The sequence below is a fragment of the Saccoglossus kowalevskii genome, chromosome 6 (genome assembly GCF_978046115.1).
Source record: "Saccoglossus kowalevskii chromosome 6, keSacKowa6.1, whole genome shotgun sequence".
Classification (NCBI taxonomy): Eukaryota; Metazoa; Hemichordata; class Enteropneusta; family Harrimaniidae; genus Saccoglossus; species Saccoglossus kowalevskii.
Genome location: NC_140646.1, coordinates 28970478 through 28992727, shown reverse-complemented (window position 1 = coordinate 28992727; position 22250 = coordinate 28970478). Strand labels below are relative to the sequence as shown.

The window sequence follows — 22250 nt, the reverse complement described above, 5'->3', positions numbered from 1 at the left end:
TAATAACTTAAGCAAATAGGTTGTAACACATTTAGCATATTTTAGCTGCCGTGTATGCAGTTTATTCAAGATACCTAAATCATAACACCAGCACATTGTCTCAGACTAGTCACTTTTTTTTTTTGCCCAGCACAACAGCATCTTGGCATGTAAAGAAACAGCACAAGCATAACACCAAATTCATTTTTTGGCAATGTTGTTTTCACACTAAGTATTTGAGGGCACTAGTCCTTTCAGCTCTGATAAAACTGGATTGAACTCTGGCAGATCTCGGGCCTCGTTCATTTAAACGCATTGGAGATAATCTCCTGTTAATCAGTGGGAGGAGCAGTACGTAGTTCGACCCCGATAGAAATCTGCCGTGTGAACGTGGCAATAGCAATTATTTTATTGTTTTAGCAATCAATGTTGTGATTACAATATAACTGCAGTAATATTAGACTTTACATGCATGATTATTAGCTGCTTTATGAGATAGAGCTCTCTTACAGAAAGTCAATTCACAGAAATAAAAAACAATAGTGGGTGTATAACACATAATCCCCCTAACACAATAAATATTGCTAATTGAATGTGGCCTTGACAGGCTTCAAAGGCAATAGGAACAGTTTCCACCACACACAGCAATATTACCGTAATGATATATACATATAATGCATTTATCTCAAAAACAGAAAAAAATGGAGTAGATTTAAATCTCCAAATGATAAATTTATGCAGAAATATGAGACACTTAAAGCATATGCTGCAAGGCAGGCACTGGATTATGTAGAAAATGATTAGACAATATTAAAAATATGCAATGAGCAGGCTAGATTCCAGGATAAAGGACTGTCGGTTGTAACATGTCTGTCAATGATTATTAAACAGACAAAATACTACCACAATGAAAATTGCAAAATCACTATGGGATAGTAAAACGAGACACTTTTATGATAATATACAACATGCATTCCTTGTATATGGAAGCCTGTATAAATCAAACAAGACATTTATGTACCGACTGATCATAGCAAAATAAATATTGAAGAACATGATGAATACAAAATAAACAAGAATTGTGAATTATCTTTTGCTATATTATTAAGTAATGACTAAAATACGGCAAGCTAGAGAGTATTCTGTAAACTGCTATAATACACAAATTTTGCGAGACGAATCTGTAGCAGTGAAAAATTCAAAGGGGTCCTCAAGACGTGGGGGGGGGGGGGGCAACAACTTTATCAAAATTGTGAACAGCAAACAATCATCAAATCAAAATAGTCCTGGAATTAGTTAACAAGCAGCTTTTACATTTATTATCACAGAAATTTATTTATAAGTGGAGTCTTGCATTCATGTCCTGTACAAGTTGACAGCTGGCTGTATACAGTAACACTAATTACTTTGACTGGATTTATTACTGCTCCCATGTTGGCAGGTATAAAATGATAATGGTGATTAAGTTGAAATTGATATCTTATGTCATTCATTGGGATTGGATTATCAGCACCAAACTATTGCTCCTCCCACCAATTAGCAAGAGATTATCTCTTGTGTGCTTATACGGTTTTGGTTTTGCCCGAGTATGGATCAAAGTTCGCCTCAGTTCACTAGAACAGTGCTGGAATAGCACTCTTGAATAAGGGTTCTTGTTTTAGACTGTCAGAATAGTCAGGAGTTCAATGCCAAGCAGAGTTTAATTATTCAAACCTAAATTGGCTCGAGCTGAACACATTTACATGGTCATATTTGCTGGCTCAAGCTGTTGGGCTCCTATGAAATTCTGTTATGTAAATGAAATAATACTCATCGGGAATGTTGAAAGTACATGAGTAAAGACTTAGAATGGTTACAGGAGCATTAGAAAATTTGTCATATTGACACGAGCATTTCATATTGATAGTCATCAAAAAATGTGTTCCATAGAAGTGTACAGAAGTAATAGAATTTGACAACAGACAAGTCATTGAAAATGACACAGTCCCCGTTAAATTTTGGAAAGTTCTCTTTGTGCTCGTAATATTAAAGCAGAGGGGTTGTCGCGAGCCTGTCCTTGAAACTTGAGTGCAAGTGGCGTATACAACAGATTGTTTATTTACATCAAAACACGTGTTTTGTGTAGTAGTAATATGGCCAAAAATAAAAACAGCCGTTATTCGTCCATCTTTGATCTGATTATGAAACACACTGATATGTATGATGTATGTGCCAAATATGAATGCAAATGGTACATAAATTGTGGAAATATAGTAGTAAGGCCAAAAAGTCAGATGGCTGTCAATCGGCCATCCTTGACCAGATTTTGAAACAAATTGTCATGGACATGCATCCTAACATGTATAAAGTACATGCATAAAGAGATACCACATTTAAAAAAACAAACGAGATGCCTGCCAGTTGACTATCTTTGATCCAATTGCGCAATAAATTGTCATGAACATGTATCCTAACATGTATAATGTATGGACCAAGTCTGAATGACAACTGAGAAAGCATGTCCAAAATACAACATTTTCAAAAAACAAGATGGCTGCTAGTCGGCCATTTTGAATCGAATCGCTAAACCACTGCATGTGCATATGTCCCACATAAGGTACTAGGCACATGCAAAGAATGAACGGTATCGGTCCACAGGATTCTGAAATATGACTCTGGACGCACGCACGGACGGACGGACGGACGCACGGACACACGGACAGACTCAGGAACTCACGGACGGTCGGGGACATGTATCCTAACATGTATGATCTATGTACTAAATTTGAATAAAAACTGACAAAGCATGTTAAAAATATGACATTTTCAAAAAACAAGATGGCTGCCAGTCGGCCATCTTTCATCCAATTGTGCAATAAATCATAATGGACATGTATCCTAACATGTTTAATCTATGTACCAAGTTTGAATGAAAACTGACAAAGCATGTCCAAAATACAACATTTTCAAAAAACAAGATGGCTACAGTCGGCCATTTTGAATGGAATCGCTAAACCACTGCATGGGCATATGTCCCACATAAAGTACTAGGCACATGCAAAGAATGAACGAAATCGGTCCAAGGGATTCTGAGATATGACTCCGGACGAACGCACAGACACACAGAGACCAAATTATAAGTCCCCGTTTTCGGACTTCGTCCGAACGGGGACTAATTAGAGAAATAAACACAAAACGTGGGAGAGAACCACCACAGGTACATTTGACTTTTGTCGAGAGTATGAAACCCATACAGGTGATGTTTTTCTAACACATTGCCTTCTGAAGTGAATGGGAAAATGCAGTCAGCAGGGGATGCGTTAGAAAACGCAAGTCGAAAACCTAAAGTTGGTGACATCAAACAATTGGTAACATGAACAGCTCTGTCAACAGACAAGGTAAAAATACACATATGGGTCTAACACATGCTCTGAAAAGTTTCAGTGAATCCAATAGCAAGGCTGAAAAATCAGAAAATCAGGAGCACATCATGAAAATTAATGTCAGTAATTCACCTGAATATAAGATTAACGATTAACCCTCAACCAGTCATCCACCCATCACCGGCCACCCACATTCTATTTTTCAAAATAGAGAGTACAGCGCAATTTATCAGGATTTAACCAAAATATTTTCCAGTTCACACCAGTTTCAACAATCATTGGATAGCTGTTTGACCCTAATAGAACCAGTGCACATTTTCAAATACAAGTTTAACGGTATGTTCTTGTCAGAAAGCTATAAACATCAGTATTCTAGTCCACAAATTATATCATACACATTTCATTTCCCAACCTCAAGGCTCGGACCCCTCAATAAATTGGATACCTTGAGTTGCTGGTACTGGAAGATGATACACAAGCAGATGACGGCCAGTTTGCTCTTCCATATCTCTGCATCACGAGCATGATAACAATTACAGAATATATTTGTATAAACATCAGCTAGTTCAGCATATGTAGCTGATAAACAAAGAGGCATGCAATATATGATCATGCAGAGAGATAATGGCAGTCTCCCAATGGTGGCGACATATTCATCTAACCTTTGACTCCAAGTTCAGACAGAAGGGAAAAGAAGATGTTTGGTTACTAATAGATGTTGTCAGTTGTGTGCATCATGGCCTAGTCAATTATTTACACTATCATTCCCTCTGGCAGTATAAACACAATCTGCTAAGTATCAAATTTCAGCATCTGGTCAATTTTCTGTGGATTTGACATTCTACGTATCAGGTCAGACAGCTTTACCTGCATTAAAGTTCACAATGTGAAATAGCATGATAATTTATTAAAACAGATGTGGGCGAGACAAACTGACAAGTGGTTGACCTTAGACTTCCCTCATTACCCTGGTAAACGAATATAGTAAAACTACTGTGAGTTTGTCCAGTTCTAATCATCTGGCATTCAAAACATGCACAGCCAGGAATGTAGTTGAAAGCAATGCAGTATTGACATTGGATTCAGACAAGTGAAATTATTTAGTGAAACGACTTACTAGAATTAGGTAATTGAGCAGCAGGTGTAGACTGAATAGTCTATGAGAAGTCACTTGCATATGAGACTAATGAGACGCATGTTCTGATGAGTCAATTACAAAGTTTACTATTCTCATTTCAAATGTACAAATTAGTTATACTAACAACCTTGTGACATTTAAGCACAGGCAGAGGAACTATGACAATTAAAACTAAAGTCCAGAATTTCTAGTTTACAATAAAATGCACAGACACAAGAAAAAAAAAATAACCTTGACATAGCACAGCAACATCATAATGAAAGAATTATGCAAGAACAAACATTATACCGGTAATATCATACAAAATTCAAATTCTGATACATTAAGGGTATTAATATCAAAACACCAACCCCCAAATTTTAGCTGCTCTAGACATGGTTCAACAAAATCATGTTTAATCCTTCACAAACTTATAAAAGCTATATTGACAAACATCCAGGAAAGACATTCAGGGTATGCTGGGATGCACAACTATTAATAGTAATATAGGGATTTGGGTCAAAACTTGCATTACTGATGCATGGATTGATAGCAATATTTGTTGCATTTCATTTCAACGTACACAGATATTAAAAATGCACCTGTAAGCTAGTCAGTAACAGAAATATCAAATTAGAACACTGGGCTTATTTTTTTTTTTAGTGATTTCTGTTAGTAACTAGTTTACAATTAAAATTGACATAGAAATACAAAAATACTCCAAACTCCACATGTTATTGTTGAATTAAAGATTGCAATGCAATATATAGACTTTGCTAAACTTCTGTCAATGATACATCAATCTCCATTTTATAGGCGAACTACAGAGGGCTCTCTGACTAACAAGAAGCAAAGGAGTACGACAAAATCAACTATTCTCCCTTTCACTGTAGTGCTGAAAAGCTGTCATTGTTTAGCATACTTGTTCATTCATTTATTTATTTATTGTCGTAGTACATACTAATTTGCTTCATTGCATCTACACTATAGAACTATAAATCTGCAAAAACCTCTAACCTTAGTGATGATCCCTGAAGACTGAAGGATGTATTAGTCATAAAGCAAGGTAAAACTGCCTCTTTGATAGCGCCACAATCATTACATTGTTCACCCCTAGACAAGTGTAAAGATAATAATCAAATAACTGAATCACCCCTCCATCCACCCACTATACTCTCATAAATAGACTGTGCCAGGAAAGACTCCTCTAGTTTTCATTCACACTGGAACAAGTAGTCAGTCAGTCTATTGTAAATGAGTACATATTAAAATTTAATACCTTATTGCAGAAAAGAGAATCAATTACATCATTCATGCATACAATCAACCCATCTACCATCACATCCCACAACATGCTTTCATTTTATTCTCATTTTTATTAAAGGGGAACATGATTAGTAATTGTTTACTGATGTTTGACATTTTAACTATTGAATTATTGATGACTACATGTTACTTAGATAGAAACTAACATGTGTTGCTAACTCATGAAATTATCCAATTAGATTGTTATCAAGGACAATTCTATCGGATCACAAACCAAACCAAACCAAAATAGGGAAAAGAAAATTTGGTTAATATTTTATAAAATTTGCAATTTACAGTAATTACATGACCAGATCAGTTGAATAGTTTCCTTTCTCAATGTTTCTAGTAAAGATGTTCGACACTGATTTGGATGGCTAATAGAGCCTTATGATACAAGGTGATGAAACAACTGGCTCTTGAGATGAAACCAAGAAAATAACTGACAAGCTAACTAGGCAAATTGAATCACCTTATATTCAGAAACATGATCCAAAAATAAACAAAATCACTCTGGATTTTCAAAAAACACACACATGTACAGTAGAACGTCGATTATCCGGACGTCGATTATCCAAAATGTTCGGTTATCCGAACCTACTGTGTGTCCACCAAAGTTTGTATGCATGTCTGGCTGCGTTCCGTTATAATACAAAAGTGAACTGTGAACAATACATACTACAGTCGTCTTGTGTGATTTCCTGGTGCAACACTTTCAATAAAACTATTATCAACATGTAATCAGACGTCTTTCACGTGTACGTTCATTGTTTACAGTGTCTGCGCAAACAATGAAACAAATTATTTTTGTACTGTAACCATTAATTTCCTAAATTCAGACAAGCCTTTTATGCAACACCAGTGGTCCACTGTAAATAACAAATGTCCTAAAAACACAAACTTCATCAAATGTCTTCTCCACTGTTTACAGTCAGATCCTTAACTTTACCAAGTTGTAAGTCACCACAGTTCGGATAAGTTTCCCGGGAAAATTGTACGGGGTTCCACTGTCGTCAAAGAAATGCGGCAATGAGCCGATCCCATGTTTTTTTCCCGATTTTTAATTTTAATGTCCAGTATCAGAGGTCACATCCTTTTCGAAATAAAAAAAGAAAGAAAATATCTTCTGGGATGTCTTGCCACAGAAGCGACGCCAGTTTATTAGTGCAGTGAAAAAGAGTGACTAAACTTTGGTGTGCCTCTTTGATGGTTTATCAGCAGACAACGGCAACCAATGACCAATCGGCGGGCCGTTTGATGGTACACAGTGTCGAAGTGTTTACGTCCGGTGATCACAGTACCCAACCTGGATTTTTACAACAATTTATTATGTCAATCGTTCTAGGTGTTAAAAACTTTGCTGAATCCAATAAAATCGGGACATCTTGTAGCAGTTTACCATTCGAAAATCCATGAGCAATCTGGTAACATCGAGCCGATCTATACACAGCGTATACGAAGCGACCTTTCACCTGTTTACTTTATCAGCATCTTTTATCTAGCGTTGGCATGGCTACCCCAGCAAAACGCAAACCCTGTGTGCTTGATTTGGACGCGAAGGTGTCAATTAGAACGTGGCGAAACCGCAAGCAATCTATCTACCAAGTATAAATGTGTTGGTAAATCGACGATATCCGATAAAGGCAAAACAAAAGCTGCTGGATTTTTCCAGTAAAATGGATTCAAGTGCAGGACTGAAATGAAAGATAATGAAAACAGCCAATGACGATCGTTTAGAGAAATCCGTCTTCACTTGGTTCCGGGACTTGGTTTTCCCAAGAAAGAAGCAAAGGAACTTTATTATCGCTACATTTTACGGACATTTTGAAACGTTATTACTGATTAAATAAAAATGTTTTTAATGACGTAATCTACATGTACATGTACTATTGTTTGATTTCATTACAGTCATGTGCGTTATAATTTGTGTGTACGTGAGCCTGTAAATTTGAGCACGCCCACACAAGATCGCATATCCGAACTGTTTGCATAACCGAACAAAAAGCATGTCCCCCCTAACAGTCCAGATAATCGACGTTCTACTGTACTAGAAATATTTTTTGAAATGTTGGTGAAACATGTATACCAGTACATGAATTCATTTATACACACCATACATTTGCAAACGTGTGGTAACAAAAAATGAGGCATATGCCTACAATTATCTTCGTAAAATAAGATATGTAATCATCTAATGTTATACATGTAAATTGTGTAAAAAAAGAAAGAAATCATGGTGGTCTACTTCTAGTTTACATAGCAAAATGCTTGTAAAATTTGTAACTAGCTGGCAGACAGCCAGCCAGTCTTTATGCCAAGGCTAAATTTAATGTTCAATAATTGTTTTCCAAAGAAAAGTTGGTCATTACACTGGACAATATGCAAACCCACTGCGCAATGTTAGCATAGGATGAAGTGGTCAAGGTATGTCAGGATTCCATTCCACAGATGCCCAAACACACTGATAGAGGCATTGTGCATTAGTGTTAATATAGTCGAGCTCTGTCAGTTGTATATAATATTATAAGTTATACATATTAGCATGTTTTGTAACATTGTTTACTTAGCTTGACTATATGACCCAGAATTTGGTGAGCAAGAGTGAGACAATGGAATCTGTGTCACCTCAGGACGTGCTATCAAGTGCAAGTCACAAGATAATAAAATAATTTCAACCCATCACATTTGCAGATTAAAAAATTGAAAGTTGGAAAATAAACATGTCAGGAGTATGATTATGATTTTTTAACATTAAAATGATTGACATCTTGCATCTGATTGTCAAACGAGTACTTGTCCATATTGAGAGATATTGCTCTGCAACGGCATTAATTAAAACAAAATCGGCCATTTTGAATACATCTATAACAATGTATAATGAATATATAAAATTTGAACATAATCAGTCAAAGCATGGCATGGCTCTAGAAGCGCATTCATTAAAACAAAATGGCCACCAGTCTGCCATTTTGAATCTGATCTGAAAAATAAAATGACGTGAATCAGTAATGTCTAGTGCATGAACAAAATCAATCTATAAATGCCACAAATGCTTGATTTTTGATGATTTTTTTAGCACAAAAATGGTCGCCATTTGGCCATTTTGAATCAGATAGTCAAACCAATATACCTGTATATCTGTCATGATATATAATGAATATATAAAATTTGAACATAATCAGTCGAAGGATGGCAGAGAAATGGCTCTAGAATTGCATCCATTAAAACAAAATGGCCGCCAGTCAGCCATTTTAAATCTGATCTGAGAAATAAAATGACGTGCATCAGGAACCTATAAATTAGAATGTATGTACCAAGTTTGAACAAAATCTATCCATAAATGCTTGATATTTGATGATTATTTAGCACAAAAATGGCCGTCATTCGTCCATTTTGAACGTGCATATGTATAATATTATGTATGATGTGTGAAATTTGAATGTAATTGGTCCAGGCATATCTAAGATATACGGTAGGTCCGTCCGTCTGGATGGACGCACGGAGGTCAATCCATAAGTTCCCATTTTCGGACTGCATTAGAACGGGGTCTAACTAGCCATTGAGAATGTCACAGCTGTAGTCAATGTGAAACTACTCGCACGATTTTGCCTGATTTATACCCAACTCAATCGGTCAGACAATTAGAGAGGAGTTTGTTTATTGAGGGGTTTTTTTGATTATCAAATTGTACTTGTATATATGCTTCAACTCCACTGCACAGCTCCCTCTTTTCTTTAAGTTGCATAACAAATGCAAGACAACATTTATCACAGGGTTCACACATTGTTTTGCTCAAAACCATTAATAGCTACTGTAAAGGGGTTAATTATTCACTGGTTTTAATTTTGCTTATTTCGCTGACTGGAAAATGCGCTAAATTAAAACCCAGTGAATATGTAAAATTTAGCATAGAACACATTATCTAAATGATAAAACTGAATTTAAAACCCACTGAATATGCCTGAAATGGTAAATCAAAGAAATTTAAACTCAGTGAAAATTAGTCATTTTACAGTATTACATATGGAATTACATATAATAAATAAACAAGCAAGCAAGCAAGCAATCTTAAACAGCTCTGCTGTCTTTTTGTAGAGTGTCTTTTCCAAAACAAAGTTGATTATGTTCTGTATGATGAGATATTACTCATTTTCCAGGCTGATTGTCCACCAAAGTTTCCTAGATACCAAGTATCGAAAATATCAAGCTGATAGTTTTCAAAACAATAATATGAAAATGAACATTAATTTTACAACTTTTATTCTAACTTGCACGGAAAAGAACCCACCAGGCAGCAAGTACATCATTAGTTTATATGCATTATTGAATTATTTGGTTTTTAATATCAGGATTCTCAACAGGCAAGGTTACACTATGTTTTTGTGTTTTACAAAGATAGGGTTGATAACACACTAATATGTCAATAATGTGCAGTAACTGAAAAGAAAGCTGAATACCAAGTCCAAATATTTTGCATATAACTTCTCAACAAAAATCCATACTTGTATATAATACAGTGAATTATTTTGATAAAATTAAGTCCGGCTATTAAATGTGTAAATTAGCTGTATTGAAAAACTACTCTGATCATATAATACAACTACTACTATTACTAGTACTTGTCTTTAGTTTGTTTTAATATAACTAAAGTGTTACTTAAATTATGTCTACTAGTAACTAGGTGATTCATATAACAGCTTTGTAATAGTGCTGAAATGAAAGTCTGACTTGCATAGTTCATTGAAGCAGGCCACTTTCAATAGTCTGACTGTTGTCTTCATTGCTGTTTTGGGTAGTTCATTGCAGATAGACACATTGGATGATATGAATGGTGGTTCCATGGGTGTCCTGTATCCCTTATCTTGTCAAGTCTATGTAGGAGTATATGGGAAAGGCAGAATATGGGGTATAGTTGATTGCAGGTAGATACATTCAATTATTTGACTGGTGGTTTCATTGGTGTTCTGTGTAGTTTATGGCAAGAAGATGCATTAATCTGACTGGTAGTTTCATTGGTGTCTTGTTTAGTTCATTGCTGGTAGAAATATTCAATTATCTGACTGGTGGTTTCATTGGCGTCTTGTATAATTCATTGCCAGTAGAATCATTCAATGATCTGACTGGTGGTTTCATTGGTGTCTTGTATAATTTATTGTCGGTAGAATCATTCAATGATATGACTGGTTTCATTGGTGTCTTGTATAATTTATTGCCGGTAGAACCATTCAATGATCTGACTGGTTTCATTGGTGTCTTGTATAATTCATTGCCAGTAGAAACATTCAATTATCTGACTGGTGATTTCATTGGTGTCTTGTATAATTCATTGCTGGTAGAATCATTCAATGATCTGACTGGTGGTTTCATTGGTGTCTTGTATAATTCATTGCCAGTAGAATCATTCAATTATCTGACTGGTGATTTCATTGGTGTCTTGTATAGTTTATTGCCGGTAGAATCATTCAATAATCTGACTGGTGATTTCATTGGTGTCTTGTATAGTTTATTGCCGGTAGAATCATTCAATAATCTGACTGGTGATTTCATTGGTGTCTTGTATAGTTTATTGCTGGTAGAAACATTCAATGATCTGACTGGTGCTTTCATTGGTGTCTTGTATAGTTCATTGCTGGTAGAAACATTCGATGATCTGACTGGTGGTTTCATTGGCATCTTGTATAGTTCATTGCTGGTAGAAACATTCAATTATCTGACTGGTAGTTTCATTGGTGTCTTGTATAGTTTATTTCTGGTAGAAACATTGAATGATCTGACTGGCGGTTTCATTGGTGTCTTGTATAGTTCATTGCTGGTAGAAACATTCAATGATCTGACTGGTAGTTTCATTGGCGTCTTGTATAGTTCATTGTTGGTAGAAACATTCAATTATCTGACTGGTAGTTTCATTGGTGTCTTGTATAATTTATTGTCGGTAGAATCATTCAATGATATGACTGGTTTCATTGGTGTCTTGTATAATTTATTGCCGGTAGAACCATTCAATGATCTGACTGGTTTCATTGGTGTCTTGTATAATTCATTGCCAGTAGAATCATTCAATTATCTGACTGGTGGTTTCATTGGCGTCTTGTATAATTCATTGCCAGTAGAATCATTCAATGATCTGACTGGTGGTTTCATTGGTGTCTTGTATAATTTATTGTCGGTAGAATAATTCAATGATATGACTGGTTTCATTGGTGTCTTGTATAATTTATTGCCGGTAGAACCATTCAATGATCTGACTGGTTTCATTGGTGTCTTGTATAATTCATTGCCAGTAGAAACATTCAATTATCTGACTGGTGATTTCATTGGTGTCTTGTATAATTCATTGCTGGTAGAATCATTCAATGATCTGACTGGTGGTTTCATTGGTGTCTTGTATAATTCATTGCCAGTAGAATCATTCAATTATCTGACTGGTGATTTCATTGGTGTCTTGTATAGTTTATTGCCGGTAGAATCATTCAATAATCTGACTGGTGATTTCATTGGTGTCTTGTATAGTTTATTGCCGGTAGAATCATTCAATAATCTGACTGGTGATTTCATTGGTGTCTTGTATAGTTTATTGCTGGTAGAAACATTCAATGATCTGACTGGTGCTTTCATTGGTGTCTTGTATAGTTCATTGCTGGTAGAAACATTTGATGATCTGACTGGTGGTTTCATTGGCATCTTGTATAGTTCATTGCTGGTAGAAACATTCAATTATCTGACTGGTAGTTTCATTGGTGTCTTGTATAGTTTATTTCTGGTAGAAACATTGAATGATCTGACTGGCGGTTTCATTGGTGTCTTGTATAGTTCATTGCTGGTAGAAACATTCAATGATCTGACTGGTAGTTTCATTGGCGTCTTGTATAGTTCATTGCTGGTAGAAACATTCAATTATCTGACTGGTAGTTTCATTGGTGTCTTGTATAGTTTATTTCTGGTAGAAACATTGAATGATCTGACTGGCGGTTTCATTGGTGTCTTGTATAGTTCATTGCTGGTAGAAACATTCAATGATCTGACTGGTAGTTTCATTGGCGTCTTGTATAGTTCATTGCTGGTAGAAACATTCAATTATCTGACTGGTAGTTTCATTGGTGTCTTGTATAGTTCATTGCTGGTAGAAACATTCAATGATCTGACTGGCGGTTTCATTGGTGTCTTGTATAGTTTATTGCTGGTAGAAACATTGAATGATCTGACTGGTGGTTTCATTGGTGTCTTGTATCATTCATTGCTGGTAGAAACATTCAATGATCTGACTGGTGGTTTCATTGGTGTCTTGTATAATTCATTGCCAGTAGAATCATTCAATGATCTGACTGGTGGTTTCATTGTGTCTTGTATAATTCATGGCAGCAAAACAGACTGAAGAGTTGATAGTATAATATACTGTAACTTGCAAATAAAGTATATTTAGACATTTTGAATAAATACAAAATAATGTAAATAAAAACACGAAAACAGTAATATGTATGCTGTCAGACCTTGTAAGTGAGTCAGTCTTGCAGGTTTTCACCACAAGTTCTGTCCTGAGGAAGAAGTAAAACTTATAACAATGTTCATAAAATATGGACCAGAATTACGTTTATCTACAGATGGAAAGAAGTAAATTTAATAGTCAATGATGACAGTATGCAAAAGACAATGTTAACAGAAACATTTTTGTTAAGGAAACGTAGTGCCGATGACAAAGTACATGTATATACTCAGACCACCTCTCGCTGCAAACTGCAGGCCAGGTCCAAGCAGCATCACAAAGCAAAATGTGGCCGAGTAAGCTCAGGACATTAGGCCTAATATTGTAATTATATGACCAAATATCATCACATAGAATACAATAGAATACCTGCCAGAAGTGGATTTCATTATATGGTGATCATGCGACCAGATAGCCCACCCTATCAAGGATAGTTTTCATCACGTGGTAGTTGTGCAACGAGATAACCTACCCAGTCATGAGTGGATGTTATTACATCGTTGGGGGGAGGATATTGCATGATAGACATGTGATCAGATATAGCTCACACTGTCAAGGGGAGATATCCCTCCATGGTATAGCCTACCTTGCCATGGGTGAATATTATCACATACTATTTATGTGACTAGATAATCCACCTATTTTGAGAGTTGACCATTTTGAATTTGAGATTCAATGTCGGGTTCTAGAATGGCAGATGTGCATGATTTTTATGCCCTATTCAGCACAAAAAAAGGCTGCCATTCAGGCATTAATTTGATTGTGAAATGAATACATCTGCAAGAGTATGACATAATATGTACATTTGTAGGTGTAAAGTTTGAAAATAAACTACCCCAGTCTAAGATGGCTGGGTGTGGATATTGCCTGCTAACTCAGATTCCCTCCACAGGCAAGCAATAGATTTGTATGTTCTTGCATAACATTTGAATAAATTTGATCAACAAATAAGAATTGTAACAAACTCCTAGGGGATGAGGTTAAACATATTTAGTAACAATGGTATTTTTGAATTTTAATTGCCCATGACATGGGTTTGATCGAGCCAGAGATTCTGATTTGTAATGATTATATTATTTCAGGCAGAGCTAAAATTGCACAAGACACACAGCACAAACCAAAGCCTCATCTGAGCAGATACATTATGTATGAATATCAATCATCAAGCACAAGAAATTACAAGCTACTGGATTTTCTCTTTGTTAATACTTATTTTGTGTTGGTCGCTTGGAAATGCTAAAGGGGAACCTTGTTATCAGATCAGTCGCTGAGGAAAATTGCTTACTGGATTAAATTTCAACAAAGATAACTATAAACACAAAGTGCACAAAACAAAAGGTTTTATAGGTTACACTAACAATGCATTACAAAGATATACATCGCCAAACAAGAAATACAATACGTGATTAAATATTTGTATGAATGTTTTTGTTTCTGAACTTTTGCCGACCAGCAATATTTCATATTTTAATCAGAGTGCAACATATCGTACATGTGCAACATAAACTGCAACTCATTTACCCTTTGAATTTTGTTGGTGCATTTTCAAAATATTCTTGTAATTTCTCTTTAGACAAAAGATCCAAAGATTTAAAAAAGCAAGGATATATAGTAATGAATGACCATTACACTAGAAAGACATCAATCCAAATTCAACAATTTATACCAGTTTTCATTTTACAAGTTTTACTCAGATCAGTCCATCGATGCTCAGGGACAAGTACATACCTTTTGCTTTTCCAATCACTTTCCAGACTTGTAGCAATACAAAATGGCCAAGGAAAATACTTGTCACTGCATGAATCACAAAGTAACATTGTACTGGCAGATAAGGCTTTGAATGATTTGTTTGTATTTATAAATAATTACACACCAACAAGCCCAAATATTACCCACTGCTACATGTATGCAAATAGAGATAATGAATGGCATCTGCAATCTTCATTGCTAAAAATATTCTAATCAAATCACTATTTTTGGAGGTGATTTCACAGCAGTTCAATGTTCAATGGGCTCTATATCATGCTGTAACAGCTAGACAACCAAAATGACAACTAGGAACTGGGGCATATCTGGCCATCTAATAATGAAACAGAAGACAGTGGTGAATTTCATGTTGGAGAAAGAGAAAGATGAAGCAAACAAAATAGCCATCAAATAGTACATACAACCATCTTGAATCAAGGTTGACTACAATCCAAGAAACAGTTATTCGAACAATAGGGTTTGTTATGACCAAAATGGCCACCAGTCGTGCTATGCAAGGTTAGGGTATTTTAGAATTAAATCAATGTGCTTCATGTTAACTAACGAGTTTAGCCAAGCATGGTTCATTGCACTCAATAGGCTTCATCAGGAAAAGACATGGTCACCTTTTTTGCTGGTCCAAGAATCAGTAATGTACCTTAGGTTGACTGTTGAAAGATCTATATGGGTCCTAGTTCCTGGAAGCGGGGTCTGTAATCATGTATCTGACTTGGAAACAAACAAATATGCCAAGTTTGTGCCATGATAGCTTAGTCTGTATTGGCAAAATTCTAAATGCTGGAGAGCAGATTAAAATCCAGACAATTGTCTTCCCACACAGACTGACCAGACATTCCAGAAATACTAAGTAGAAGCAAAAAAGCACTGCACAGTCTAGTTGCAACAGCAATGTAGCTGTCTCTTATGCAATGTAATATTTGAGCCACACATGTTTGTCCTAGGTATAGAGAAGAATGACAAAGATGAAAAAACGATGTATTATGAAACGCCAACAAAGCATAACAATGAACAAGTTGCTTCAGTAAAAAGCTGATATCGACAGCAAATAAATTATAATAGTTATTTCTGTAATTTTCTGTAAAAACAGCAGAACCTAGCTTTGATTACCATGGCAGACTGTTTTTATTTTCTCTGGAAAACTGGATTCAAAGTTGAGTCCATGTATTATGGTCATGTTTTAAATGATCCATTACAATAAATGCAATTTTGGGTCTGTGTGCTGTGTGAAAGACAACACTCAGAAGCAGAAACTGTAAAATTTCATCAATTTATCTTTCAAATTTTATTTTTTTAAGGTGCAATAAACACAATTGCACCACTAACTGCATCATGGGCTTAATTTTTAAAGAGGCATCATGAATAGGACAGGCACTAAGCAAACTGTCCTGCAGAAAGAAGTCATACACAACCTCTCCCTGACAACATGCACACTTCCTCATGACAACTGACTGACCTACACAACCAACTAAAAATAATAGGGATTAATTTTAATAAAGATGATCACAGTTACCATGGTAACTTTAGTGCTAGCTACAACTACGGCCATTAATAACAAATATCATAAATATATGGGTCACAAAATTTATGAATATTATTGTATTGTATTGTACTATGGATTCACAGGACAATTGCCCAAATTATAATCTGTAACATTCTTTTGAACATCCAAAGGTTATTTTATATTCATATTATATTACTTCAAGGCAGTTTTACCAGAACTTGAACTTTGTACTCAGTATGCTATCTTGCCCCTTTTATAAAAAAAAAAAGCATTCATAATTAATACCATCAAATATTCCTATACATACATGTGTATATTGCAATCAACACCCAAACACAATTAATATTATTGTACACCATTATTACTAGGGATATTAAAATCATTATGTGAAAATTGAACATATGGTGGTAAAAAACGAATACAAAAATTCATAATTTCAAAATCTAATTTTATCTATTTCAGAATTCAAACAATACAAAAAATAAAATGAAATCCAGTAAATATAAAAAATACTAGAATTTTTATTACTAAACTGATATTGGTAACACAAATTTGACTATCAAAGGAAAGGTGAAAACAGCTAACAAACAATGGATTAAATGTACAGTACTCACTCAGGCTGAGAAACCTGTACGTAAACATACAAACAATAGACTTTATTGTTATTCAAATTACAATTAGTGAGTGCACAAGATTAACTGTTTCTCTTGTCACATGAGTACTTGTTACATTTATACTTAACTTTTATGATAATTTGTTGTAGTATTTTTTTCAATGTTACAATTAATTAATCTGGTCAACCATTCCAGTCATAACACCATGGGAGCAGCACACTTTTTAGTTTCACAATTGACAAAACAAAATACAACAGAATAGTATAATAAATTGTTTTATTAAATGGTCATCAAATAAGATCTTGGAAGCGAATTAGAGAGGTGTGTAACAAGGAGATAAGTATTATTAAATTTGAGAAAGGGATTCATTTGGAAAATCAGCATTTGTTTGAAGATTTTAATAACAAACTTCTAAATACTGATATTTTAACCTTTTGAGCATCATTTTGTTCACATTTTCTACAATTTTCATTGAATTCAATTTTAATTTCAGACCAAACAGACAAAATGTGATATTGCTCCTCATTTTTGATCAAAAAAATTGAAATTTTCGCCAGCATTTTCTGTGGAAAAGAGTCGACTATAAATAAAACTATTTTGTGGATGGTGCCTAAAGTTAATTTTGCAGCCCAGAGGGTTAAAGAAATGCAACAAAGAAGACATTTTTTTAAATATTTCTATTATTGATTGAAACTCGCATCAGCAGGTCCAACTACTGTGTTGTAACAGGTTCACCCAGGAATTTAAAGAGAACACCCACATGACATGGTAATAAATTGACAGAATTCCAACATATCATACAACTTTCTGAATGAGGTGAACTCTAGGAATTTATGTCAATTGATTACACTAAATAAATTTGAACCCTGTGTGTTGGTTGGATTTGCAACGCAAAGATAAACAGAAACACTGAAATCTGCAGTCTCACTATAGACGCAGTGATACGGTCCCCAGCGATCAATGAACGGCGAGTAACATAATAGGCATTATAGTGAATAGAAGGTGATTTACATAACAATAATGTCTCTATCACCTATCAATGGACCTTTGACATACCGACTGATTAATGTTTCATGGCTGGTTTATCAACATAACAATGGATGGGTGGGTTTATTTCAGGACCCTGCACAGTCAGTCTTTGTGAATGGAAACTCCGTCATACAAAGTATCCCAGGCTGGCAGTATGTGGGTGGGTGAACCAGATCATGAAATAAACCACATACTTGAGATTATGTAGTTGTCAGTCAAGTGAAATAACAAAATATGTGGTTCAAACCACTGACAATATGCTACGTGTTGAATCTTGTTGACCTAACCAGGTCATACTTCCCTTAAAACAGACTGTACTTTAGCAAATATATATGGTAGACGAGAAGTAGTGGACTGAGTAAGTGACATTTTAGGTTAGAGCATGTCTGTACATGCATTTGCAAAACCTCAAGGAATGCAGCTAGCCAGCCAGTGACCCATTAATACAATGGCTGTCAATGCTCCATTCATCTCTCCATTTAATATAGTGGGAAAATCATTTAAAGTACCAGCTGGTCATCCATTACATACTTCTCATGCTAATCTTGTTCATGGTGAAAATAATATGAACATAAATATTCTAAACAGGAAAATTATGCACAAACAATGGCAATGTCAAATGACTACACCCAAAATACATTTGATTGTTTTTTTTTACAAGCAAAGCTTTGGCTAACCAAAAATTCAAGTTTACATAAACTATTTAGATGAAGCAGGAGAAACTTTGAAAATAAAAATATTCTCAATTTTCAGTGGTTTCTGTTTCTAAAAAAACAATAAAAACAAAAAAGAAAACCTATCAAATTAAAATCCTTCCTATGACTATTAACTACTTCAATAATGAAATTGATAGAAAACACATAATTAATTGTTATTATAATTTGTCCTCAATGAAGTTTACAAGAAGAAAACCATCTACATGTGTACATAGTTACATAGGATTGTTTTGTAGTGGTGTGTACTTACCAGGTAAACTGGATGTATTGCTACTACTTTGAGAACAATTGTGCTTCAATGATCCCATCCCAGCTGTGGATGATGATGATGATGATGATGAAGTTGAATGAGTGGAGGACAATCTGGAGGGTGTAGTCATCAAACCTTGGCTACGATTAGCTGAAGGTTGCTGCACTGGATTAACTTCAGGTGATGATGTCATACTACAGTAGTTTGGGGCACACCAGGTATTGTTTGATGATTATTACCAAATCATACGACTATGCTGTTCATCAACTGCCATGGGTGACATGCATACACAACTTTTCTATAATGTTCAAATAAAATGGAATATTTGTCAGTGTTATATTTGATACCAGACTGGCTGGTGAGACTATCATATGCATGATATGTGATAGCAACAAATGTAGTTCGAATAAAAGTGCATACACATGCCAGGGGGTCAGTACTATTTTTATCGCTGACGTTCACATGATTGGCGCAATTTTAAATTCAGTGCATTATAAAAGGGAGTTTCGAAATTCAGTTGTAACCTATAAACATACTACAATCATTTATTTTATAAACTTCTGTACAAAAAAGACGCAATGTATTACAGTTATATATAATAATATTTAGTCGCTAAATCATTAAGTACTTTCTTTTGACAAAAGCTTTGCAAAGGGAACTCGACACCCTTTAAATAGTAATGTCCGCAAGACAGACCATGTGTTCTTTAAATTCAATTGAAAGTCGGAGGCTAGGTGTTGTCTTGACCTTTTTATTTACTATCTGTGAACAAATATCCATGACTCCGCAAATCAAAAGTTTAGTTGCCTTCATATTTTCGTTTGCGTTAAAATACATAGTTATGTTAGGTAAATATTGCGCATCGTGTAGTACCTGTCTGAAGTCGCAATCTTAGATCATGCGAGTCGAGAGTGGAATCATCTACATCGCTATAACGGGAGATAAAGTGAAGGTCAGTTTGTGACAGCGATCTAAAATGTAACTGTATATACTACACGAGAACTCAAGACTAACAACTTGGGTGAGACGCAGATGACAATGATTTCGGCACAGGTTATCCAATATCCGTTGTGAATGATATGTGTGTATAGGTATACATAGACGTTCACAGGGTATTTTTACATTTCGACCCTGTCGGTCAATTTTTTCTTGTGAGAGTCGAAAAATAGCACTGTTTGAAATCATTTTATCAAAATCTTACTTATATGAAGTATCTAAAGGTTACTTACCAACCCATATGGAGTGACACGATTTCTGAATGCACAAAATGGTGGCAAAATGAACACGAAATACGAGAGCTGATAGAACTCGCAACTGGAACGAAACTAAATGACGAGCTGCAGCCGGCTTATTTGCATAAAGTTCACACAGAACAGAGGTGTTCATTGGTTATAATGGAAAACGGCTCTAAGATAGTCCAATGCTCGTATGCGTTATAAAATACTGAATGCGGAAGTTGATTCAGAACAAACCATTCTATTATGGGGATATCGTTCTTGTTTGTGCTGTAGGGTCAATGTGATGACTTGTTCAACCATAGAAGTATAAATGGTTTATGGTTCAACCCGACAACAACATTGGTACGTGGCCCTGGGTACGAAATATGGACACGGTGTATGGAAACTGTTTACTATTTATACCATTTAAATGCACATGGACGCATAAATATAACTCCCATACAATATAATAGCGGTATTGGGCAAGGGGATGGTCTAATATTAACATTAATGACACAAAACAGCGTATATAACACTTCTTCAAAATCACTTTTTTTGTCTGCTGTATGCTTATGATCTCATATCTCTTTCGGGGTCGAACACATTAAATATTTAATAAACACGCCATTAAATATTTGGAATCGTGCTAAGGTAGTGGAGTTTGGATATCTAAACAAAATCTAAAGTCATGATATTAAATAAGTCTGACAAAGTGTTAACACAATTCAAAATTAAAATTAATGGTTTTCGATTAGAGAATGTACCATCTTTCATTTATTTAAATAACTAATACCGCTAGAGGATCTCACACTGAGAACCATGGAATGAAAAAACTCCGCTTCGTGTAATGCGGCATTCCTGTCAAAACTTCATCTTAAAATGTTCTACTCCAAAAGGCAGTCTCTTGTAGTGACTCAGTTTGCCGTTCAACACAATTTGAGTCACATGCTCCCAATTGAGAAGTTAGAATCCAAACACTGATCCAGATATACAGTACCAAGACAAGTCTGGGGACATACTCAAAGGCTAATAATATATTATGTGATTGTTTTCACGAACCATAGACACTAAAAGACTTGAACTTCGCAAAATATCAGGGTTTACGGTTTCAAATCCGAATGACAATAATACTGAAAATTTGTTTACTGGCATAAACAATTTCATTTTCATAAACATATGTATGGGATCAGAGCAGGTGAACGATAACAACAAATAAACTACGCCTAGGAGTGCAGAAATAAACAATTAGGGTACGTGTTTCTAGCAGTTTATCAGAGCTTCTACCAAGCTGTACTGCTGTACGAGTGGTAATGTGTTAATTTGCATATTAAGCCACGACACAGGCGTTATATAATGCAAAACCCATGTCTTTAAAACAGTCTTTGGTCTAGAACAATATTAAGAAATGAAAAGAAACCTGATCATATAACCCCCAAGGCAAAACTGTTACACGTGTACTTAGAATTACAGAGAACAACGAAACATATTGATATCAAAAGAGAATATGTCATAATACAAATTAATTAGAAGACGAGGAGCATTTTCCAATCAGATTCAAATAAGATGACAAACATGATGACAACAATTATTCAATAAAACAAATCTGCCAATTACTACAACCGGACATGATAAGCTAGTCAGGAAATCGGTAAATTCATTATTTAATTAACTGCATCAAATAAAAGGAAAATAAGATAAAATGCAAACAACCAGCTGCCTCATAAACAAAAATTAGCTTATTTTCATCATAAAAAGTTATTTATTTATTGTTATTATTTTAATATATTTATGGTTCCCGTGTAATATTTTCACTCTGGGGTTAAGACTTCTGCTATTAGTATTAGGTATCGAGCATTAGAAACTCGTGAGTAGAAACGCTATTTTTTTCCCATTCACAGATTTCAGCCTGATTC

At 35.1% G+C, this 22250-nt stretch overlaps 1 protein-coding gene across 1 annotated transcript in view; it reads right to left on the bottom strand.

Annotated features, from left to right (window-relative positions):
• The window catches only part of LOC144355062 (uncharacterized), a 47793-nt gene extending 28452 nt beyond the window's left edge, over positions 1-19341 (bottom strand). Inside the window, exon 1 of the mRNA XM_078010459.2 lies at positions 19121-19341. Within this exon, the coding sequence (XP_077866585.2) occupies positions 19121-19313 (193 nt within the window). The 5' untranslated portion in view covers positions 19314-19341. The remainder of the gene's footprint in view (positions 1-19120) is intronic.
• Between the last annotated feature and the right edge of the window lie 2909 nt (positions 19342-22250).